General features: G+C 37.7%; 2 protein-coding genes across 2 annotated transcripts; one reads left to right on the forward strand and one right to left on the reverse strand.

Moving 5' to 3' along the window:
- Window positions 1–1,399: 1,399 nt before the first annotated feature.
- Ifi44 (interferon induced protein 44) lies at window positions 1,400–17,463 on the reverse strand. Its single transcript, XM_059266435.1, has 9 exons — window positions 17,344–17,463; window positions 16,648–17,111; window positions 15,123–15,159; window positions 13,893–14,088; window positions 13,608–13,754; window positions 7,292–7,463; window positions 6,259–6,359; window positions 2,920–3,093; window positions 1,400–1,744 (listed from the first exon to the last, which is right to left on the reverse strand). Exons 2-9 carry the CDS (start codon window positions 17,099–17,101, stop codon window positions 1,697–1,699), a joined length of 1,329 nt encoding a protein of 442 aa, XP_059122418.1. The 5' UTR covers window positions 17,102–17,111; window positions 17,344–17,463; the 3' UTR covers window positions 1,400–1,696.
- Window positions 8,963–9,608, forward strand: LOC131913663 (ubiquitin-conjugating enzyme E2 N-like). The gene has a single exon (XM_059266436.1). The coding sequence runs from the start codon at window positions 9,029–9,031 to the stop codon at window positions 9,485–9,487; it is 459 nt and encodes a 152-aa protein (XP_059122419.1). The 5' UTR covers window positions 8,963–9,028; the 3' UTR covers window positions 9,488–9,608.
- Window positions 17,464–19,102: the final 1,639 nt, after the last annotated feature.

A 19,102-nucleotide genomic window follows, 5' to 3' on the forward strand; every position in this document is an offset into this window, starting at 1 on the left:
AAAAAAAAAAAAAGAAAAGAAAAGAAAGAAAATGCATGATCTGCAATCACATGTATGTATATATAATCTAGATGTATGCTCACCCATGCACATGTGGGTGTAATAGACACATAAATTAACTATTGATAACACTCTTTTCCTACATCTCACACTCACATACATTGTGACCTCATTTAGAATGGATTGAATCTTTCAGACTCTTGCTTTGGGTTTCACCATATAACTTGCTTTTGTCTGTAGCAGGTCAACAGAAATGATATTTTGTTTGTAGTAAGCCTAGGATTTGAGGGGCCTTGAACATTTCTCTTTACCTTCTTGTAATTCTGCAAAAAAAAAAATAATAATTCCTTAGGAGCCTACTGTCTCTTCAACCCTTGCTCCAGAATGCATACATGCAATGTGGCACAGTCGCTGTAGACACAGCCTAAATAGGAGCCCTTGTTGGGCCTGTGTTGGGTGAACAAACCTACAGCCAATCTCAAACTTAAGTAACAATAACCTAACTTGTGACTTAAGCTCTAAATTTTCAGAGTGGTTTCTTAAACAGCAATACTTAGCAAAATTCAGTGTATTAGTTCATCAAGTTTCTTTTTGGTTTTTGGGTTTTTTTTCCCTCTTTCTTTCTTTTTATTTATTCTTCTCTAATATAATACACAAAATCACAGTTTCCCTTCCATTCACTCCTCCCCCCACCTCCTCTCTCCCCCACTCCTCCTCCATTTCCCTTCAGAAAAGAGCAGGCCTCCTGGGGATATCAATTGAACATGGCATGACAAGATACAATAAGACTATGCATAAAGCCTCATATCAGGGCTGAGCAAAGCAACCCAGTAGGAGGTAAAGGGTCCCAAGACCAAGCAAAAGAGTCTGAGACAGCCCCATTCACACTGTAAGGAATCCCACAAAACACCGAGCTAACAACCACAACATATACACAGAGGACCCAGTGCAGACCCATGCAGGCTCTGTGATTGCCTTGCCGCTTCATTCTCTACGAGCCTTTCTGGGCCCTGCTTAGTTGATTCTGTGGACCATCTTTTCCTCAACCCCTCTGGCTTCTTCAATTCTTCCTCCCTTTCTTTTTCATGGTTCCCCAAGCTCCAAGGGGAGGGATCCAGTGGAGATCTCTAATTTGGGCTCTTTCTCCACCTAATATTGGCTGTGTGTCTCTACATCTGCTTCTATCAGCAGCCTGAGGAAGCCTCTCTGACAACAGTTGGGCTAGGCACCAACCTATGAGTATAGCAGAATATCATTAGTACTCATTTTATTAAGTTATTTTCCTAAGTCTCTGTTACAGTCATCTGTTTATTAGTGCTGTCCAAGTTGAGTTTTATCATTTGTAACTCATAGTCACAATAATAGAATTTGAAAAGTAATGACATATACTTAAGTTAGATTTGGGTTTTATAACAACAAACCATTTTATTTTTCATAGATACAGAATATAAACCCACCAGGAATTATGATTGATTTTTCATAACTGATTACTTTTATCTTATTTTTGTATTTATCAAAGGCATTGCTTTTTTTGCACATGTACTTCTTTCTAGCACAGTTAAAATGCATTCTAGTTTCAGCTGCTTCTTCTTCTTCTTCTTCTTCTTCTTCTTCTTCTTCTTCTTCTTCTTCTTCTTCTTCCCTGTTTTCTCATTGTTCTGTTGATCAATTAATTATTACTACATGATAAATTCTCTTATTTTTCCTCCTTTTTGCACACATGGGAGTGTTTCTTTTCTGATACCTAAAAAAAAGAGAAACAAAATGGTCTTAGTTGGTTTATACTGAGAAGCAGCCAGAAGGTTGCTAGAGAACTAAGCTCATCCTAGCTAGGAGCCTGTACACCGCAAGAAAGAGGACTGGAGAAGCTGAGACAACAGTGTCAGACAGAAAGCTAGCAGTGTGAGACCTTCCCAGTTCTTTCAGAATTAGCAGCCAGTGAAGAGGATAGAGTACTCAAATATGATGAAATAATGTTTGAATAAAATGAACCAGAACTCCCATTTAATCTCTAATGGTAACAGTGCAGCATATGCCAGCCACAGACTGATAACAGAACACCCTGAAGGGCAAGTTGAGTCTGTAATCACAAATGATAAATATTTACCCAGGAGGAGCCACACTAAATGAAGCAGAAATAAATGAGGTGGAAGGGGTCAAAAAGCCAAGCTAAAAAATCACAAAAATACTTTCACACTTGTATTTTATAGCATTATTTATAATAGCTAAGGATGGAAGCCAACTAGGTGTCCAACAATGGAGGAATGAATACAGAAAATGTGAGGTCTACACACAGTGGAATTTCTTTCAATTACAAAGTAAAAAGTTAGGTTATTCTCAGGAAAATGGATGTAACTAAAGATAATCTATTGAGCATATTAGGCTAGTCTCAAAAGACATTTTACCCCAGTTTTGGTTCCTAGATCTCTAGATAATTATATAAATTATACATATATATATGATATATATATATGTATATGTATATATATATATATATATATATATATATATATATATATATAATCAGATGCATTTGGTTCTAAGGCAGGGACAAATCCTCTAAGATCACATCTGATGAGAGATAGTGTTGATCCAATCTGGTTCTAGTTCCCAAGCAAAGCAGCCAGTGTGAAAGAAGAAAACAGAGGTGAGCAAAGTATTTTCAGACAGTGAAAGAGATATATCATTTCATAATTTTCTTTTTAAAACAAGAGTGAAGTTATGAAGATCCTCCAAGACATATTAGAGGAAGAAGGCAGGAAGGAAATGTGCATAGAAAAGGTATGTTCAGCCAGTGAGTTAAAGGTCAGGGCTACTCACATGCCAATAGCCCAGAGACAGACCTACCAGGTAAACAGCAGACCCAAACAAGAATTAGCCAAGTTGTGATACCTTCAAGGTCTGAGATCACCAGTCTACCTGTTTGTTCAAAGGCAAGTCCTCTAAGAAGTCATTTGCAGTATGCAGGATCTCTCTCAGTGCCGAGAGGATTACCATGTTCTTCACAGGGTCCAGATGCCACTCTGAGACATAATTACTAATCACCAAGATGTCAGAAAGGGCAAAACCAAAGTCTCTATGGACTGCTTCTAGCTGAAATATAAAATTTAAAACCCAGAGCTGTATAAAAATGAGAACAGATTTAGATCCATGATAACACATGTTAAAACAAATGTCAGTGTTAAGGAAGAGACAAGAGAATCCCAAGGACTTGCTGGTCTACCAGCCCTGGCAAATAAATGTGCTACAAGTTCAGTGAGAGACTTTTCTCAAAAAATACAGTGGAAATCAGTTAAGAAGACACCTAACATCAAATCAGGACTTCCATACACATATGTAGTTATACACAAATAAGCATGAGCACACATGCACACTCACACACAGACACATACACACAATCTCTCAGGTGTATCACAGTAGTAAAAGGTATAAAATAAATTATCAGAGTAGTAATAAAAAGCAAGAACGTGGTCATCATTTTCCTATATTTTTTAAAAACAAAGATCAGATCCTCTACAGTACTTTCTTGAACAACTTCACATCAAGTTCCAATATCACCGTTATTTTTATTTAAAATGCACTAATATATTAGACATGAATTAAAAACAAATGGTATGCTCATTGATCATTAAGATTAATATTGTGAAAATGGCCAACCTACTAAAACCAAGCTACAGATTCAACATAATCCCCATAAAAATTCCAACATAATTATTCATAGAAAGTGAGAAAACATCTCTAACTTCATATAGAAACACACATATAAAAAAAAAAAAAACAAGATCACAAAAACAAGCCTGAATAATAAAAGGACTGAAGGACTAGTGGGGGTGTCATCATCCCAGATCTGAAATTGTATTACTGAGCTACAGAGATAAAATAAGCATGGTATTGGCATAAAAACAGACATGTTGATCTATGGAATCGAATTGAAGACCCAGACATAAACTCACATGTAGTCAGAAGGCTTTTCAGGGCCACTTATAAAATAATTACTCAGAGGCTGATATTAATTACCAATCACATGACATATGGCAGGCTTCTTGCTGGCTAGCTCTTATAACTTAAATTAACCCACTGCTATTAATCTATGTTTTGCCACGTGTTCCATGGCTTCCTGGTCTGCTGGCATGTTGTTCCTTGGGTGACAGGCTGGCGTCTCTCTGTCTCACCTTTCTCTTCCTGTCTATCTGCTCAGATTTCCACCTGCCTCTAAGCTGCCTTGCCACAAGCCAATACAGCTTTATTTATCAACCAATCAAAGCAGCACATGTTCACAGCATACAGAAAGACATTCTACAGCACTCACACACCTACAGATATCTAATTATTGATAAAGAAGCTAGAAATACACAATGGAAAAAAGAAAACATCTTCAACAAATCGTGCTGGTCAAACTGGGTGGCTACATGTAGAAGAATAAAAAATAGATTTGTCTTTAGTGTTAATTATTCTTCCTCACATTCTCTCCCCTACCCTTTTCTCCCATCCCCCTCTGCATTTAATCTTCCTATTCTGGTTTCCCCTTTATCCCTCCATAACACTGTATTAGATTTCCCATTCCTTGGGAGATTCCTCCCTTTACCTCTCAGTCCCTTACTAAGTATCTAATCTCTGTGGTATTTACCACTCTGCAAAAAACTCAACTCCAAATGCAGTTTTGTGCATCAATTTAAGACCAGATACACTGAATCTGATAGAAGAGAAAGTGAGGCATAGCCTTGAACTCATTGGCACAGGAGAAGACTTTCTGAATAGAACACCACTAGAATAGGCACTAAGACCAACAAGTAATAAATGGGCCTCATAAACTGAAAAGCTTCTGTATGGCAAAGGACACCAACATTTGGGCAAACTAGCAGCCTACAGAATAGAAAAATATCTTTGGCAATTATACATCTGATAGAAGGTATCTAAAACATACAGTTTAGTATCTAAAACATATAAAGAACAACAAAAAAATCTGGACATAAAAAAATAAGCAACCTAATTTTTAAAAAGGATACAGAACTAAGCCAAGAGTTCTCAAAAGATGAAACACAAATGACTGGAAAAAGTTTAAAGAAATATTCAACATCTTTAGCCATTATGGAAATGCAAATCAAGAATACTTTGAAACTTCTTCTTACCCCAGTCATAATGGCCAAGATCAATAACACAAATGACAGATCACACTGGCAAGGATGTGGGGAAGAGGAACACTTATTAATTAGTGGGAAGGGAACAATAAACTGGTACAACCATTATGGAAACTGGTGTGGTAGTTCCTTAGGAAGCTGGCAATAGAGCTACCTCAAGACCCAGCTATACTACTCTTAGGTGTATACCCAAAGGACTTTATATTGTACTAGATAGATACTTTCTCATCCATGTTCATGGCTACTCTACTCTACTCATAATAGCTAGAAATTGAAAACAGTCTAGATGTCTGGTTCTCTGGGGTTTTTTATTATTTTATCGTTGTTTTGTTTTGTTTTGAAAGTGAGAAAACATAAAGTTGGATGGGTATGTAGGAAGGAAGTAACTGGGACAAACTGGAGGAAGGAAAAATATGATCAAAGTTTATATGGCTACTTTTTAATGTCTATGATTCTCTAAAATGTAAAGTCATAAAATGAAGTGTCATCACCACTGGCTTCTGCTTTTCTGTCTACTACAAATATCTTGCTATCCATTACATCGAGAAATCCATGCATCTCAGATTTTCTACCATTTTTGTCCTCTAGTAGTTTGATTTATATTTCCTTTGCTTAAATTGTTTCTCTTTTTGTTTCTTCTCTTACTAAAATGCTTAAATACTATCATTCAGTGTCACGTTTGCAGTGAAATAATCCTCGTGACATTTTTCTCCTTCACCATTTCTTACATGATATTTATCATATACAATCATGGCATATTCTTCTGTCTACTTTTTCATTTCCCACTTCCCTATACTCTCACTTCTGTCTATAAATTATATGCTTTTTAGTACAATAATGTCTGTATCATTGTTGTATCAGATTAGAGGTTATAGTCCTGGTTTGATCATAAGGAAATCAATAAATATTTGTTGAATTAAATTATAGCAAGTAAAATTAAACATAAAGTAAAACACAAAGATGAGTTGTATGTAATTCAATCTTCTAAGCCTGGGAAATGTGTCCTAACTTTTCTAGCAATTATTTTAATTCCTCTTCAGTTTAACAGTTATCTAGTGTTCTTTATAAGGTTGGATATTGTGTATATAAAGACATTTCTCAGAGGACATACACTCATTACCTTGAGCTTCACAGGCTCACAGTTGTATATGTCTACCAGGTCTTCTCTTGTAATCAGATCCAGGCTATCCACGTGGGTAAGCAAAGCCACATGCAGGATGCCTGTGTCAAAGAAATACATAGGATTTTATCATTGCAGACATCAATAGCATTTCTAAATTAGTAAATTATCAATTTTGCTGGAGGCAAGCAATGGGGCAACTTTAGATTTAGGGAGTTCTCTGCCACCTTACACACACACAACATCCACTGGAATTTCTTCTGCATGGAATGTCCCCTTTGTTCTAAGCTAAAAATTGAAGCTTCACAAAAGAGTACTTAGAACTAACTAAAATTTACTCCACATTATTGCCAATTGCTATTCACTCCTAATCATGTTGTTTTAATGGAGATTAGAGAAAATGCCAGAGAAGATGGAGAAAGGCATTCCAAGAGAGCAAAACCACCATAACCTGATGAGTAAGCTACTCCTACTTCACAATATTGACAAACAGGTCCCTGAAGAAGATTTTAAAACATTTCAGTTTCTGTGAGCAGGTAAGTCCTTGTTTCTTAATCAAATTTGTGATGGGCTCTTTCCCACTCAGGTGGATAAAACCAAGAAAAGCCAGAGTTGGGCACCAGAACCACCAGCTTGTGCTCACCTCCTGCCTTTCTGCTGCCTCTCTACCAGGTGTGTTCTATATCTGCTCTTTTTTCTAATCCTTTAAGGTCCAGAAGGAAAGATATAGTATGTCAAAAACTACGTGAGAAAACACAAAGGCAGTGTGTGGTTGGGGTTGGCTACTCTTCAACTTGTGCAATACATGCAAACAAAATAGTCACAGGGAGGTCCTATCGTTTTAGCAGTTTTAAGATGTTGAGGGAAACTGAGTTTAAGTCATATAGCTATTGAGCTCTCAACTGGATGTAACCATGCTGATGATCCAGAAAGACTTGCATTTGCAATCACTGTGGTCTTTCACTTCACTCCCCAAATTTCTGCTGTAAAGTCTAGTCAGTTACTTTCAGTAGCAAAATGAAATGACACTCACCACATTTTATCAGCTCCCTTCGAATCCTTTTTATCTTTGCCACCAACCCATGGGAGAGCTGTTCCACAGAACTGATATCAAACACAAACACCACACAATGGATTCTGTCCTTCAGCAGTGGGTTGTGAATGTAGTTTGGATGGTTTGATGTGATTGGCTTCATGGAATTGAACTGTAAAGTAGATAAGACAGAAGTCAGAGCACTCAGAAAGGAAGTTAGAATCATCACATGGACTGTGTTTATTCATAAACTATACTCCAGTCATATGCATTTGAACAAAATGCACAGAGATCTGATGTTAAGAGGTTAACCCTAAAATGGAGAAGGCAGTAATTGCATAAGTGGTTAGCAGTTCTTTTACACAGCCTGATAATGTGACCAAGGGATACATGATCTGGGGCTATAATGACAGAGTTCTACTCAAGAAAGTGAACAAGGCTGTGTCAGGAACTGCTCTCAATAAAAGAAACCATGTGTGTGAAGACAGAGGTCAGAGCATTCAGAAACAAAGTTGGAGTCCTCACACAGTGAGTGAAGAGGAGAATGCCTCATGATAGGATGGTACCATTATTCTTGAACTAACAATTGCTCTGCCAGGGTCTGTCTCACAGAGATAGTGGCATAAAAAAATAATATCTGCACAGTGTCTTGATTGTACGCCTATTCATGCAACAAAAACATGGAATACCAGCAAGCCATAGGATACTACCACTTCCCTAAAAAGGGAGAGCACAGAAATATGTACATATTTTCTTTGATATTACAAAAGGGAAGCAAGTCATAAATTTATTATGATTTCTTATAGGAAGAACAAAAGGATTTGTTTAAATAAGCAGAGAAAGAAGAGAAATTCTTTAAATACTCTTTATTCTACAAATTCAAATTTAGGTATATAAATAATAAGTATAAAAATAAAACAAAATCAAATTTTAAAACAAATTCATAAATCAAATTAAACATTGTACTTAGTATAACTAGAATCAAACTACTTCTGACTGACTGTAAAACAGGGTATAATTTGTATGCCTCATAATGATATATGATTGCATTCTCAACATAGTATAAGAATCTGCTAAGATTGTTATATTGTCTCCAATTTTGATTGTTATTTTACTAAATAATATTAAATATGATAAGGTAATTTACACTAGTAATGCAATCTGTTTTGAAGCTACTGTGTGACATGAAGAAATTAGTTGTGATACAATGTTCTATCCAATCTGCTGTCCTTGAGAACAAGAATTCTCAATTTAGGAGAAAGTCAACAAAAATATAATTACAGAAGATTAAAAATTATCCAGTCTTTAATTTGATAAATGTATATTAATTTATAAGGCATCTTATCAAAGAAATATGTGCTTTGCTGAAAAGTGCAAGAAAAAACAGCCAGCAACTTTTCTAATGCTACAAACAGGGCTTTGTGAAGAAGCAATTGATTCACAGAGCAGGATGAAAAACACAAAAGACGTGGCAGGGGTACCCAGACATACCACAGAGCAAGAAACACAGAAAATACCTGTGTTTCTGTCAAAGGACCTATGATTTAACTTGTAGAGATTCCCATTGGTCCTGGCAATTGGATTTGGAAAAACCACAACATATCAAAATACATCAAAATTATTCAGTTTATATTGAGTTCACAATGATAATAAATTAACAACTGGGGGACTTCCACTCGTGCGTGAGGCGAGCAGAGCCAGAGACAAGAGCAGAGGCCGAACTCGGGATCTGACAAGATGGCCAGGCTGCCCCGCAGGATCATCAAGGAAACCCAGCGTTTGCTGGCTGAACCAGTTCCTGGCATTAAAGCAGAACCAGATGAGAGCAACGCCCGTTATTTCCATGTGGTCATTGCTGGCCCCCAGGATTCCCCCTTTGAGGGAGGGACTTTTAAACTTGAACTATTCCTTCCAGAAGAATACCCAATGGCAGCACCCAAAGTAAGTTTCATGACCAAAATTTATCATCCTAATGTAGACAAGTTGGGAAGAATATGTTTAGATATTTTGAAAGATAAGTGGTCCCCGGCACTGCAGATCCGCACAGTTCTGCTATCAATCCAGGCTTTGTTAAGTGCTCCTAATCCAGATGATCCGTTAGCAAATGATGTAGCTGAGCAGTGGAAGACCAGTGAAGCCCAAGCCATAGAAACAGCGAGAGCATGGACTAGGCTATATGCCATGAATAATATTTAAGTCGATCAGATCATCGAGTGTACATCACTTCTCCTGTTCTGCCAAGACTCCTCCTTTTTTTGTTTGCATTTAATGGACACAGTCTTAGAAACATTACAGAATAAAAGCCCAGGCATCCTCATCTTTGGTGATTGCATGCGCATTAGCAAATCTCTGTCTTGTCCTGATTCACTGTTGTAAAGCATGAGCAGAGGCTAGAAGTATCATCTGGGTTGTTGTGAAATGTTGAAAGCAGTGACTCTGCTTGGGTTCGTTTCCCCATCATGGTTTAAGTACAAAGCACTGTGAATGAAGGTAGTTGTCAGGGTTAGCTGCCAGGGGTATGGGTGTTTTTATTTTATTTTTTAGGGGGAAAGTAGTTTTATTTTAATTTTATGGTCTCCTTAACCCCACCCCCTCTTATGGCATCTAATTACAGTGGTTAAATGCAGCTAACCAGTTTTTTAGAATATGCTCTCTAGCCAAGTCTAACTTTAGATGCTATAGATGGACAAGCTTGATTGTCTGAACCAAAATGGGAACATTAAATAAACATCACAGCCCTCACTAATAACATTGTGACTTTGCTGTCGAGTGTAGATTCTCTGCCCCACCCCCCAACCCCCAAGAAGAAACAAAAGCTTGTGACCATTTTGTATGGCTTGTCTGGAAACTTCTGTAAATCTTATGTTTTAGTAAAGTATTTTTTGTTATTCTCCTAAAAAAAAATTAACAACTGATTACTGGAGGCAAATAAATACTCAGAAAAAAAAAACTTACTGTTTTCAAAAGTTCATAAAACAGACAAAAACTGAAGCCTGTTCTTATACCCTGTTTTTCTTTTGTAACTGTGTGAACCACTGTGTAATCAGATAGTGAGTATGGGAGAATTTCTCTCCATGGGCCACATGATGAAGAACAGTGGAAGGAGATCACTACGTTCACTCTGATAAATAAATGATCCACAAACTGAACGTTGCTGTGGAATAATCCTTCTGTACACTGCAAATATGTATTACTCTCATTGGTTAATAAAAAGCTGACAGGCTGGTAGCCAGGTAGGAAGTATAGATGGGACACCAGACACAGAGGACTCTCAGAGGAGGAAAGACAGAGTCAGAGGAGAAGCCAGCCAGCCACCGAGATAGCAGGATGTATAGAAAACGAGGTAACAAGCTCTGAGCCACGTGGTGAAGCATAGATAAGAAATATGGATTAATTTAAGTTTAAGAGTTAGCTAGTAACAAGCATGAGCTATTGGCTGAGCATTTATAAGTAACATTAAGGCTCTGAGTGGTTATTTGGGAACTGATGGGCAGGAGAGAAGTGTACAACTACAGAGCGCTAATGATACAATTTTGAAAATCAAGAAATTTAAAAAATGCACCTCCAGATGGAAGAACACACCACCTATGAAGTAAAATTCACTAAACTATTTTTTATTCTGTAGAAAGGAGAGAACCACATAAAGTGATACTTAAGGATACAACAAAATTGAGTCCGTGTTATAAAGAGATCCACAGAAGAACCATTCCAATTTCCTAAAAAGACAAGCTGCAGGGCCAGTAAGATGGCTCAGGGGGTAGAGGTGTTTACCACCAAGACTGATGACCTGAGTTCAGTCCCCAGAACTCACGTGGAGGAAGGAGAGAACCAACTGCCTCAGCGTGTCCTCTGATCTGTGCACTCACCATGGCATGTGTGCACCCCACACACATACACACATACACACATGTACACAGACAACATACACATACACACCACAACATACACACACATACATGCACACATTTACTTATTTACTTATTTTTAAACAGACATGTAAGGAAAAGCAGAATATATAGGCTAAAACATTTTGAATAGATTTACTTTTCCAAAATGAACTGTTAAAAATTGTGATATAATAGATTGAGTTAGAAATTTGAATATCAAATAATATTTACTAAGGTAAAAATAACTGTGACATGATTATATCTATGTTCAAAGAAAGCTACATATAACATGTACTTATTTGTATGTATATAAATGATATTCAACTTCACCTAAACTGTTATTATTTCTCTGATTTACTTCAAAATGATACAGGAGAAGAGAAAATGGGAAATATAGATTAATAAAGATTATACATGATTCAAAAATTTCAAAGCTGAGTATATGGAAATTGATTGATATGTTTTGTGCACTTTTATATAAATTTTAAGTGTTCTATAATAAAAAATTCTCTAAACATGCATGTCTGCATTCTATCTCTATATTAAGAAATAAAAGGGGGCTGGAGAGATGGCTTAGGGGTTAAGAGCACTGACTGCTCTTCCAGAGGTCCCGAGTTCAATTCCCAGCAACTACATGGTGGCTCCCAACCATCTGTAATGAGATCTGGTGCCCTCTTCTGGCCTGCAGTCATACATGCTGTATACATAATAAATAAATAAATCTTTATTTTAAAAAAAAGAAAAGAAATAAAAGAAACTTCCATGATCAAAAAGTTAAAATAGTCTTTCTAAATAGTACACAGGATATGTGAACATACAAATTAAATTACATGAAGTATTAATACAATTTCCCTCAAAACAACAATAAATCAATCACAAGAAAGCTTGCTTCCAAAAGTGTATGTATAAAAACTGTCAAGAAAAGCAAGAGAGTTGTGATAGCATAGTATATCAAGAACTAGTTTATTTCTGCAGTAATAAAAAATGGTTAAACAATATGTAATTAAGATGACACCATAAAGGGATAAATAAACATACCAATAGAAAAAAACCTAAAGAATGAAAAATGTTATATCTGTGCACGTTTAGTAGAGATAGGATGCCAAAGACATCAGTGAAAGACATGATAACAGTTGACTACCCATTTGGTTCAAGGTTAGTTAAGGATTAATTTGTCATCTAAATGTTTTTGGAGAGGACTACAAATTTGAAGCTAACTGGAGACTAACACAAATCTTTGACTTTCCCCTTCATCTTACCTTCCTGTGGTCAGCATGGCCTAAAAAGCTTAAGGATGGAGGACACACTTTGGTGAGGCTGCTATAGATTTACTAACATATTGGGTGGCATAAAAACAAATATCAATTTCTCACATTTGGGGAGAACATAGAATCTAATATCAAGGGGTCAGAAAAGTTTAGATCTATTGAGGTTTTTCAGATATCCATTTTTAGCCTGTACCCCCACATGGCAAAAGGGATCAGCTGTCTCATGGTTTCTGAGAATGACACTAATTCTACCCCCAAGGGCTCCATGCTCAAGACACATCTACTTCCCAAAGCCTCCACCTGTTAAAGCCATCACCCTGATGTCTGGGACTTCAGCATATGAAACCTTGAGGGGAAACAAACAGTCCCCAGTGTCTGTTATAGCTGGTTTTGTGTCAACTTAACACAAGCTAGCGTCTTCAGAGAGGAGGAGCCTCAATTGAGAAAATGCCTCCATAAGATCCAGCAGTAAGGCATTTTCATAATTTGTGATTATAGGGGAGGGCCCAGGCCACTGTGGGTAATGCCATCCCTGGGCAAGTGGTTCTGGGATCTATAAGAAAGCAGGCTGAACAAGCCATGGGAAGCAAGCAAGTAAGCAGCACCCCTCCATGGCCTCTGCATCAGCTCCTGCCTCCAGGATCCTACCCTGTTTGAATTCCTGTCCTGACTTCCTTTGAGGATAAACTGTGATGTGGAAGTGTAAGCCCAATAAACCCTTCCCTCTCCAACTCACTTTTGGTCATGGTGTTTCAGCAAAGCAACAGTAACCCTGACTATGACAGAGCCCATGCTGTGGTGCTCTAAAAAGGGAAACTTCTGAAGTTCATAGTCCTGTGAAAGCTCTCACATTCCCAAGCATCTGCCTTCAGATTTCCTGCTAGCAAAAGTGGCTACCTATATAACTCACACAGATAGATGCCTGTTTCATAGACAGCCATCTAAACAACTGATGGTTGTTGGGATAGGTGTAACAGAAGAATCCTCTGGATTTTTTAAATTCTTTGTGAAATTTCTATCAAAAAAAGAACAAAGGAATTTGAACAAGTGCAATTTAAAATGCTGAAGCAGCAATGTTAGTCCAGGGCATGAAGTGGATGGTAGGCAAAACTGACGTTTTAAAAATCAATCCATGATTTTTAATAGTCAGACAAATCTTACCTGGTACCTGTCAGGAGTGTGGCCATTTAAGAGGTAAGCTGTGTCATCTGTGTGCAAGCCAGCTTTCTGACTCAGCCCCAGCGAGTCACACAGGACAAATGGCAGGGGGCCATCATCATCCCTGTATGTGATGGAATATGTCCTGTACTGAAAAATGAGGGACAACTTGAAATGCACATTCCTTCTTGTTATAAATTTAAATAAAGTCAACTGATTTGTCAACGTGGTTTTTCCAATACACTTAACTTGAACCAAAGAAGCCTGGGTAGCCTAAAATACACTTACCTTGTCAGATATCCCATTTTTGTCACAGCCCACCAAGGCCTGATGTGTGATGCTGCCTCTGAAAACAGACTTGACTGAGTTCACGAAGCTAGACTTTCCAGCTCCTATAGGACCCAGCAGCAGAATTCGTGTTTGGGGAACCAGGTCTCCATACGGCTTATAGGTACTCAGGACAGTCAATAAATTTCTCTGTATCCTATTAAAATTCAACAAATTTTAAGAATTGACTGGTCAGTTCACATGTTCTCACCATACATTTTCTAAGAATTCACTTATCTTCCTTATCTTCTAATTAGCAGCTTGTCTTCTTCCAGGTACATACAAGACTTGAATATAGTGGTGTGAAGTAAGCTTATGTATCTGAACACTATGTCTTAAGTTGGTATTTGGGAAGATGATAGAACCTTTAGGAGGTGTAGCCTTGCTGGAGGGAGTAGGTCAATGAGGCAAGCATTGAGGGCTTATGACCTCACCCACTTCCTGTTCTTTCTCTCTGTGCTTCCTGTATGTGGATAAAAACGTTGTCAGCCAGCTTCCTGGTTCTGTGTCCGTGCTTTCTGTGACTGCTGCCATGGCTCCCCTACCATGATGGTCTCTCTCCCTCTAGAACTGTAAGCTGAAGGAAATCCTTTCTTCCTTAAGTTGTTTGGTTGTGGTGTTTTGCCATAACAACTGAAAAAAAGCTAATACACTACCCTAGCTTAAGTCATATTGTAAAGGAAATAAAAATAAAAATAACACTTGCAACTAAAACTAATTAATCATAAAACTGTTCACTTATGTTACTACAGCTTGTAAATTCACTAATATCAGGCATGCCAAATATGAAGTTTAATAATGATAAACTCTAAAAGCAATTGTATAATATGTATTTGAAGTTTATAGAAGTAGACCATTTCTAACATGTTCCCAAATTCATTAATAGATGTTCTCAGCTTCATAATCATTCTCAGCATATTCTAAAGAAAAAAATTTACTGTAAGAATTCTAAAACACAATGTAAGCAAAATTATTTTCCCTTAGTATATAGCATTAAAAATAGTCCTCTCCCATTCACTGTTCTTAATATTATTAGGATCAATTGTTTTATAATTATAGAGACGGGTTTTGGTTATTCTTTCATGGTTTATGTATTAGCTGTAATAGTTTGTGTCATCAATTTTGTTGACATTCATTATCATAATGAAAGGTAATAAACAGTAATAAAATAATAAAAAGTCATTGACTTACACAGCAATGTCTCTTGTCTTTCTCTCATCCAATAACTCTAAGAAAAATAATAATATAGATTATAAATTCTTAAATAATTGGCTTAGCAAATGAATGTGAGCAAATTCACTAGAGACAAATATGTAAGTAGTCTTTTCACAGGAAAAAGCAAGGGGAGAAAATTGACATTGCCTCCTTTGGAAACACAAGAGTGTCTGCACATGGGTTCTCGCACCTGCTCAGTAGTAGTGTGGACTTCTTTGCTTGAATGGAAGTTGGATTGTGAGTGTCTTCTGAATTAGAGAAGCAGAATATAGATGTATAGACAACCAAGGAAAGACTAGTGTTAACTGATATTTTCCCTGAAAGTGGTAATAGGTCTGAAAGATACAATGTACAGAGACGCATAAAAAATAATTTTTAAAATAGGCACAAGATTTTGTCAAAGCTAGCTCTCAATAGGAACTTCCATTCAACCAATGCATTCCTGGCTCAAAAGAGAAGATAAAAGTAGATAAAAAGAAAGTCTAGCCACTCCATGGAAAGCAGTGGTGCATAGATGTGCAGACGACTAGAAACAGACCAGTCGGTTTCAGGTTCAGAGGTGCCCCCCTTTTTTTTAAGACAAGACTTTTTGGGGCATGGACTTAAAACTGAAACCATTAGTGTAGCGTTAAAACTGAAACCATTAGTCTAGCAATGCTATCAAATTTCTAATAACTCTCACTATTGGGCCATATGTAGAACAACCAAGTAAATACCATTAAATTGCCAAAAGCAGAAATTGTAAAGATTTAATCCAATGACCAAAATATAATTAATCTCTGAAAGAATGAAAACTATGTGTAAAAATAAAATTAAATTTTTGAGATTTTTATAAAGCATTCTCTGAAATAGCTTCAATGTCTAAAAGGAAACTTAAAACTACAATTATGTGCTAATTTACTGTGAAATACTTTACAGCAACTTTGTGATAAAATTGGACTTTATTGTGACAGGAAATGAGGAATGTTTGAAAACAGAAACAAAAAATGTAGGAACACTTACAAAAATAAAATGAGTAATCAATAAAATTAAGAACATAAGTTGTAAAACCTTGAACAAGTAAAAGTTAATGTTGCAGTTATTCTTTTAGGCTGAAATGAACTAATCAAGGAAAGCCGAGTCTGTGTGATCACAGTATTATGAGCATCTAACAGCCACACGCACAAAATCAAACTAATGACTACAGGCCGAGTGGTGGTGGGAGGTATGGTGAAGGTTAAAGGTTCATTACCCAAGTCCTAGAGATGTCATGGTGACATAATCCTTACAGCTGTATCACTATACTATGGAATGAAAATTGTGACAAAGGGGTAGATCTTATGTTAAGTGGTCTCATTTTCAAAAGATTGGATTTTAGCAATTTCTGGCCACATGTCAGTGTGGATCATCTCTCCAGATTTAAGAGCCCAAGTTCAAAGGTGCCTTTTCCACAGGGATATGTCATCTAGAACCCACTAAACATGCAGGGGAGACCTCCAAAGGCTTGTCTGAGCAAACATACCTTCGCATCGAAAAGTTTCACACTCCTGAATAGACATGGTAGAATATCGAAGAGGCAGTCCGAGCTTTTCACATACCTCCGAACTTATAGTCATATTTTTCTCATATAACACTACATAGATATCAGGAATACAATCAGTATTCTCTCTATCATAGAACAAAAAAGATGGCTTATGTGTTCCGATTGCACATGCTGAAACTTCAGTCTCTCGGAGTGCAAAAAGAGTGATAGGAACATTTTTGTTCTGGAAGCCCTCTTGCAGGTAGGCACCAAGGACACAGTTTCTACTGTAAAACACTGTCATGGTAGGACCGTGATCCCAACATTTCCATAACAGATCACGATGAGAGAAGTTCTGCAGAGTCGCTTTATAAAGAAGACAAAACCGTTTTCCTCCAAAATAATTCTGCAGGCACTTTTCTTGCAACCATGTCAAACGAGTTTTCATGGCCATACTTCACAGCCTAGTGAGAAAGCCAACGAGTCCTCATTAAACACTGAAGACTGGACAGAGGCACACACAGCTCTCATTTACTCTTATTTTCTCACAGAACACAGGAAATTAATGAACATGAGGTAAAAACATATCAAGAAAATCATTACCAAAATGTTCCTTTAAATAATTAATTGCTTTCAAAAATTTTAAACACTCTTGTTTGCAAGTGTCTGGTGTAAGTGGAAAGTTACAATACGTACCTCTGTGAAGAGTCTGCACAAAGCCTGGTGCCGAGGGCAGCTTCTGCCTCAGTAAACAAGCCTGCAGTAAATGAAAAGAGAAACTTGCCACAGCTTCCTGCTTAGGAAATGGAACTGAAACTCAGCATGCCTAGTCGTGCGGAGCAGCAGGCCAGTTTTTTTCCCAACATAATATTTTTATAGATTATTTGGGAGTTTCACATAACGCACCCTGATCACATTCACTGCTCAGTTTTCCCAGATCCCCACCCCAGCCTTGCTCCTGTGCCCTTCCCCCAATGAAAAGAAAAAAAATACCAAGTCCAATTTTTGTTGCCCATACACTTACTGGAGCATGGGCGAACTCCCTTAAAGAAAACTGAGTCCTTCCCCACCCCACCCCTGCCAGAAGCTATCAACTGTGAAGAGCTACACTTCAGCATCCCTATCACAATTTTTAATAGCTCTCTTCAGTGGCTTCCTGTCTAGACTGTTTTTGGGGGATGGGGTGGAGGAGACGGGTTGTCACAGAAGCCTTCTACATCTCTTATCCTCAACTGTGAGTCTGTGGTCATCAATATCAACTGCAAAAAAACTACTTTTAAATAGTAAAGTCAAACCAAAAGTGCATTAGGAAAATTTAGGAAGCACAGCCTCTCACAGGGCTGAGGTTTGTCTTTTAAGGTAAATTCAACAGGTCTCTATATATGGACATAAACAACAAAATTACTATCTATTGTGCCTCCAAAGTACGTCATCTACTTCTCTTAGTCCATGCTATTATTTCATTCCAAATTAGTTCCCATACCTCCACCGGCTGTTAGCGCAGCCTCGTGCTTAGATAGAGCATGAGGTGGGCAAGCCTGTGCACCTTCCTCAACAGCTGGTTACAGGAAGAATGTCGCTTCTCTTCCATCAGATATGAAGAAAAACAAAGGTGGCCAACACCATGGACACTGTGGAAAATACACTAAGAAGAGTACAGAGAGGAATGAGGAGTACCTTACCAGCAGATATGAGAAACAATGGTCTTCACTTCACAGTAAGAGTGCTAGAGACTACCGGGCGGTGGTGGCGCACGCCTTTAATCCCAGCACTCGGGAGGCAGAGCCAGGCGGATCTCTGTGAGTTTGAGGCCAGCCTGGGCTACCAAATGAGTTCCAGGAAAGGCGCAAAGCTACACAGAGAAACCCTGTCTCGAAAAACCAAAAAAAAAAAAAAAAAAAAAAAGAGTGCTAGAGACTCCCAGCAGCAGAAGCAAAGCAGTTCATGTTCTGACCTTGCAAAGTCAGGAGTCAGCTTAGAGAAAAGTCAAAAATGGAATTTGATGCACAACAGTGGGGTGTTTTGTTCTTGTTTTGTTGGGGTTTTTGTATTTTTTATGCTCCCAATTGCATTTCCCTGCTCTCTGAATTTCTCTTTGGCAGAGTTCTTCAGGGAAGAGCAGTCTTCCCACTCATCTAGCACAGTCCCCACCCCAAACCCTCCATCGCCCTGAGGCTCAAGATCCATCCACCTGTCCTGATAGGTTAGCTCAGTTACATATTTCAACCCTAAAATAAGCTGAAAAGTACCCAGGCAATCAGGATCCAGAGACTAGCTAAGGAAGGCAGGAGTCTAGTGCCTCCTGCTTATCTGTGATTCCTCGGGGAGTTTTAAATGAACCTCATCCTGACAATGGACTGTGATGATTTATTCCTTATGAAGGTCAGAGGAGAAGGTATTGGATGGAACAGTTTGAGGATTTGTAGTGGCAAAAGCCATGAAAAGTAATCAGATT

The sequence above is a fragment of the Peromyscus eremicus genome, chromosome 6, assembly GCF_949786415.1.
Source record: "Peromyscus eremicus chromosome 6, PerEre_H2_v1, whole genome shotgun sequence".
In the NCBI taxonomy this organism is placed as follows: domain Eukaryota; kingdom Metazoa; phylum Chordata; class Mammalia; order Rodentia; family Cricetidae; genus Peromyscus; species Peromyscus eremicus.

Bases quoted from the DNA above. Each gene is read 5' to 3' on its own strand.
- LOC131913663 (XM_059266436.1), top strand. From the start codon at position 9,029: ATGGCCAGGCTGCCCCGCAGGATCATCAAGGAAACCCAGCGTTTGCTG.
- Ifi44 (XM_059266435.1), bottom strand. From the start codon at position 17,101: ATGGCCATGAAAACTCGTTTGACATGGTTGCAAGAAAAGTGCCTGCAG. The intron at 14,089-15,122 runs GTAAGTCAATGA...GAATTTTAATAG, and splicing joins AAGACAAGAGACATTGCTGT to GATACAGAGAAATTTATTGA. The intron at 3,094-6,258 runs GTAATGAGTGTA...TTTATATTTCAG, and splicing joins GTGAGCCTGTGAAGCTCAAG to CTAGAAGCAGTCCATAGAGA.